Source organism: Macaca fascicularis, chromosome 11 (assembly GCF_037993035.2).
Source record: "Macaca fascicularis isolate 582-1 chromosome 11, T2T-MFA8v1.1".
NCBI classification, from domain to species: domain Eukaryota; kingdom Metazoa; phylum Chordata; class Mammalia; order Primates; family Cercopithecidae; genus Macaca; species Macaca fascicularis.
Genome location: NC_088385.1, coordinates 77158558 through 77164706, shown reverse-complemented (window position 1 = coordinate 77164706; position 6149 = coordinate 77158558). Strand labels below are relative to the sequence as shown.

General features: G+C 41.4%; 1 protein-coding gene across 1 annotated transcript in view; it reads right to left on the bottom strand.

Annotated features, from left to right (window-relative positions):
* Window positions 1–1801: 1801 nt before the first annotated feature.
* Window positions 1802–6149, bottom strand: part of KCNMB4 (potassium calcium-activated channel subfamily M regulatory beta subunit 4) — a 65048-nt gene continuing 60700 nt past the window's right edge. The window contains exon 3 of the mRNA XM_005571531.5: window positions 1802–5609. Within this exon, the coding sequence (XP_005571588.1) occupies window positions 5441–5609 (169 nt within the window). The 3' untranslated portion in view covers window positions 1802–5440. The remainder of the gene's footprint in view (window positions 5610–6149) is intronic.

The following is a 6149-nucleotide window of genomic DNA, read 5'->3' as shown; positions in this document are numbered from 1 at the left end:
TAATAATAATAATATAAACTAATAATAGAGTAAAAATAATGGTAGAATAAATATAAGTCCCTGGACAGTTTCATGGGTTACCTCCTGATGGCTACAAGAAAGAAAATAAATTATCTTATTGGAACTACAGTATTTGGGGGTTTCTCTGTTACAGTGGCTTAGCCTACACCCTAATAGTTTTAAATTCGGTACCAGAATATTATGGACTAAGTTGTAGGCCCCCAAAATTTATAAGTTGAAGCCCAAAGCCCCAATGTAACTATATTGGAAGATAGGGCCTTTCAGGAGATAATTAAGGTTAAATGAAGTCATAGAGAGGGGCCCTAATCTCATAAGACTGGTGTCCTTATAAGAGAACACTGGAACACACAGGGAGACATTAGGGGCACAAGTGCCTAGACCAATGGCCATGTAAGGACACTGCAAGAAGGGAGCCATCTGCGAGCCAAGGAGAGAGGCCTCGGGAGAAACTGGTGTCCTCATAAGAGAACACTGGAACACACAGGGAGACATTAGGGGCACAAGTGCCTAGTGTAAGGACACAGCAAGAAGGGAGCCATCGGCAAGCCAAGGAGAGAGGCCTCAGGAGAAATCAAACTTGCCAACATTTTGACCTTGAACTTTTGGCCCTCAGAACTGTTAAAAAACAAATTTTGGTTGTTTAAACCACCCAGTCTTTGCTATTTGTTATGCAGCTCTAGCTGACTAATACACAGGAATGGAAAAGTGCCATCATAACAAAAATCTAAAATATGTGGCTCTGGTATTGTGTTGCCAGGCAACCGGCAGTATGGAAACGGATATTGCAGGATGAAAAACTAGAGACCCTTGTTATGTTTTGACCAATCACTAGGTAAAACTGACACCAGCAACAATTTGAAAGGCAGACTAGCTATGGGGAAAGCACTTAGAACCAGAGTGGTCAATGTATATTGGCGTCTCCTTGCTGATGTTTTTAGTGAGGTACTATCAAAGTAGTTGCTGTAAGGTCAAAAAATAAAATGTTTGCAAGTAGATAACACCAATCTCTGAAGTATAATTGCTTCTGCATTCCAGGGAGCAGGAGATGTGACTATTATTCAGTTTTGTTCAATAGTCACCACTGTGGCTGGGCACGGAGGCTCACACCTGTAATCTCAACACTTTGGGACGCTGAGACGGGTGGATCACCGAAGGTTGGGAGTTTGAGATCAACCTGGCCAACATGGTGAAACCCTGTCTTTACTAAAAAATACAAAAATTAGCCAGGGTAGTGGCGGAAGCCTGTAATCTCAGTTACTCAGGAGGCTGAGGCAAGAAAATTGCTTGAACCGGGAGGCAGGGGTTGCAGTGAGCCGAGATTGCGCCATTGCATTCCAGCCTGAGCAACAGAGCAAGACTCCGTCTCAAACAGACAAACAAAGTCTCCATTGTGTTCTGGGCAGACAATGGGAGTCATTTCGGCAGAAAAGACCAGATGAAGAATATTGCATCACCACTTAAACTCATTGTTGGAGAAGACTTCAAGGTGGCTGCCATTAATTTGAGGGACAGAGGTATGGGCCAAGCACAGTGACTAATAAATAACACATTGCTGGCTTAAAGAACTATAACTAGAGCAGCTCTTTGGCTGTGGCTACTTTCACATGAACTGACTGAAAGCAAATGAAACGGAAATCTCTAGTGTTTTTGATAAAATGATGTCACCAATGCTATGATGACCCTTAAGATGTCAGATGAACTTCCTCCTCCCAAAATTCAGAGAAAATCACCATGAATTCAGTTCAGATGCTGAGACTGATAATGCCACACACACAAGAAATGGGTATAAAAAGGTTTATTACTCACATACGGAGACTTTCCAGGGAGATAGGGCAGGCTCCCAAAAGGGTCGAGAAACGGCTTAATTGGTTTGGCTTTTATCCGTCTTAGAGTGTGAGGCTGGGGTGAAGCTTCCTGCATGTATGCCGGGGCTTGTGTGATTTGAACTTCCTGCTGGGGCCAAAGGAGGAGGCACCCATGCTTCCATCAGCTTGCCCAGATGTGCAGCATAAGGGGAAAGGGAAAGGTGAGGCTTCAAAGATGTCAGCAATCAACATTAAAAACGGCATTGAAGTCTTTATTACAGTCAAAGGAACTAAAACCCTGGCCTATAAAAGCCTATGTTTTTCAGTCTCTAAGGCAATCTAGGTCTAAAAATCTCACCAGCAAGCAGGGGCTGCAAAACCTGTGATGCCCTCCAAAGTTTCAGACGGAGCCACAGAAGCTGATGAGCAAGACTTTCCTAGAGGTCAAACCAGGGACCACAGAAGACAAGGGACAAGGGAGTTTCTTCCAGATAGCAGATTCATGGTTTCACTAAGGAACTCGCTTTCTGCTGGGGCAAGGGATCTCCATCATGCCTGCTCAGCAGATTATCATGGCATGGGCCATTGGCTGCTATCATTTTTGTCTTTAATTCTGGTATTAACTACCCTCTTTTTAGCTTTAGTAATAGAACCCTTTCCCTGGAGTTTTAGTAGGGCACATGTCCATCTAGTTAGAGGCACGTCCCAGCCTTTCTTGAAGCTAGGTATAGCTATGTAGTAAGTATTCATGAAGGGACTGTGGGCAGAAGTGATGGGTGTAATTTCCTAAAAAGGAAATAGCTTGCTCCCAACTTCCTCTTTTTCCACACGCTAGGAAGTCTTGAGCCAGCTTTGACCATGGAAAGAACAATACCCTTGGGTATTAAGAGAACTAACAAGGTAGATGAATCCTAGATCCCTTGAATACCTTGTGAAACGAAGCTACTTCTGGACTGCTATGTGAGAAAAAAATAAATGACTACCTTACATGAGCCATCATTATTTTGGGGTCTCTTTGTTACAGCAGTTTAGATCATTTTCTGATTTATACAAAAAGAGGATGAAAACATTAAGAAGGTAAGCTTATTTACCTTTCATGAACCCAAAATGTCCTCTGCTTGTTCCTTTGGGTTTTACCTTTAACAAGTATAAATAAGGTGCTTCAAATTTAATTGGCTGTAAGCAAGTAAGACCTTAAGACTACACGTGACCTTATGAATTCAGTGTGCTTCTCCCCTTTTCCAAAAATCAACCTACAGAATACAGTTGCATATACTTTTTTGGCATAAAGGGAAGCGTTTAATGTAAATGTATATCAAACTGAAAAATGAAAACTAAGATTGATATATATCAACTTCCCCTTTTTTCAACACAAATGTATATCCATGCACTACTTTACTCTACTCTGTAATCAATTAATCATAGACAACTGGATAAAGATAAAATGGATAAAGCAGACTTCATCTCCCATAATGTGATGCAGAGATGATTTCTTGGACTTCCAGTTTCGTGTTACTCTATGCTTCAGAATAGTTCACTGTGTTGCTAAGACAACAAGGATGCTGCAACCGGAAACCGGGATTGAAGTCAAGGCACTGGAGCCGCCTCAAAAGATGTCATAAATAGCGTGTTCAAGGCCTTTTTCACAGTGAAACTGTAACTTTTGAATTAGAAAAAAAAAATTACTAGAGCCAAGCATGGTGGTGCACACCAGTAACCCCAGATACTTGGGAGGCTGAGGCAGGAGGATTGCTTGAGCCCAGGAGCTTGAGGCTGCAGTGCGCTATGATCACACCTGTGAGTAGCTACTGCACTCCATCCTGGGCAACACAGCAAGACCCCCATCTGTTAAAAAACAAAACACAAAAATAAACAGAAGATTATACTCAATTCAACACCTTTCCACAGACTATGATTTTCAGTTACTCACATTCTAAGATTAAGAAAACACTGGCCTATAATCCCAGCACTTTGGGAGGCCAAGGTGGGTAGATCACAAGGTCAGGAGATCTAGACCATTCTGGCCAACATGGTGAAACCCCATCTTTACTAAAATACAAAAAATTAACCAGGTGTGGTGGTGCATGCCTGTAGTCCCAGTTACTCGGGAGGCTGAGGCAGGGGAATGACTTGAACCTAGGAGGCAGAGATTGCAGTGAGCCAAGATCACGCCACTGCACTCCAGCCTGGCGACAGAGCGAGACACCATCTCAAAAAAAAAAAAAAAAGAAAAAAGAAAAAAAGAAAACATTGGTATGTGGACTAAAAGTCAGGAAACCATCATTCCATATATATATTTTACAGCCCCATGGAAATAACTGAGGGGAACTTGTCTACATTCCAGTTTACCTTTATTCTAATAGAAGCATGTCTGAAGAGTATCACAAGAAAACAAAACGAAATTATGTTGTCAGTTGTTCCTCCACTAATGATGTACATCTCACCTAAACAAAGGTTTGATTCTGTGTAGTAAGTAGGTTTGATGTTCACTGAGACCTGCGATTTGATACTTGGAATTTGAGTTTATAAACAGATACGAAGAAATATGGTCTTCTCAATAAACTTTTGATAAAGGCACAGAAAGCTCATCAGTAGCAATGATGTGAGCTGGGTTGCATCTCCAGGTTTGTCCAAGCAAACTGAACAATGGCAGCAATCCTCCTGTTTTAATATTCATAACATCAAGGCAAGGACAAAGAAAAAAAAACCCAAAATGCTTGAACTGATTTTGATGTTTGTTTCTGACCTACAAAAAAAAAAAAAAAAGAAAACAGCATTTCACTAAGCTGAAGAGTGTCCTTCACATCGTGTATATTGTATTGCACATAAATTTTAAAAAATCCATCAAAAACAACAAGAACAGATGAATAAAGAAGCCCAGTGCTTTTTGAGATAGAAACCTTCTTCAGAATCACCTCCCTCTCTTAAGAAGTAATCTGGTGAAAAATAATGGTTAGGCAAAGGCAGGTGTTGGAGGATGTTTTCCCAATCTTTTAGAACGTCTTGCTTAAGAGACACAGAGGTGACTGGAGACTGAGTTACCAGTGTACTATTCGTTTTCCAAGCAGACGTCAAAAGATACTCTTTAATAGTGGAAACTGAGGGTTACACAGTAAGGTTCAGACTTCAGCAGGAATCCTTGTTGTCAAGTAAAAGTTTAACCTAGCAGAAGCAAATGAAACCCAGACGTCCTCACCTTTTCTTTTTTTTAAACCCTGGTGTTCTAAGCATAAAAAAGGAAATAGAAAATAACACAGATCACTCTATTTTAATATTTTTAAGTAGCATAAATCATAATGGTTTGTATACTACACTGTACAAATAATATACTGTTACTTTTGAAAGAAAATGAACTTCTTATAGGGTTTTCTGAAATAGTTACTCCATACAGCTAAAGCTTGACCCTTTAGCCACTGCTACAGCAGATGGAATACAAGCTTTGAGGTTCCAAGTCTTCCAGTTGTGCCTGTTTCTGTTGCCACTGAGGGATGAGCCTCTCAGAGCCCTGTCGTGGCCCTGTCCATCTCCTGCGCCAGGAAACACGGGTTCCGCAGGTGGACGCGTGCCGATGAGTACAGCTTCTGTGCTTTGCTTTCCACAAGCCTCCTCCCCCTTTAAGAGAACTTGCGCTTCTTCATGGCTTCCGCCTTGACCGCCAAGCTCTTGGCACAGATGGTCAGGACCACAATGAGAACGCCCACCACAAATGTCACCAGGGGCCAGAGGAAGCAATGCAGGAGGACAATCTCATCATGAGTGCGATGCAGAAGCACGTCGTCTGGTCTGCAAGACAACGGAGAGTAAGAAAAAAAGGGCAGTCAAATGCCTTGGCACTGGAAAACTCTTTACAACCTAAAGCCAAATTTGCTTTCCAGCCCATAGGGAATAACCATTACTGAAAGTAAAGGCTGCCCTCTGACTATAAACACTGTATTTTTGTGCTTCAAACCCATTACAGAAAGTTTTGAGCTCTTGAGTCACGTAATTGGTGCAAATTTACACATTAATGATAATATAATTTACATGTTACAAAATGTCAAAAATGTATTTCTTATGCTATGATTTTCCTTCATTCTAAGTTACTTAATGTATTCCACTTTCTCATTCATCCTCTAATGTCCACTGGTCAAGGGGTTTGAATCAGTCAAAAAATTACTGACGGGTGAGCATTCTCCAATAAATCAGAACTAGACCTTAGCTCACAGGTGTGGCCCCAGTGATCTTAATTCAGAAAAAAAAAAAAAAAGGTCAGTTAAAGCCACTGCTTGAATTCAGTCAGAAAGACAGCTGGTGTCACTCTCAGGGCAACTCGGCTTCACTATG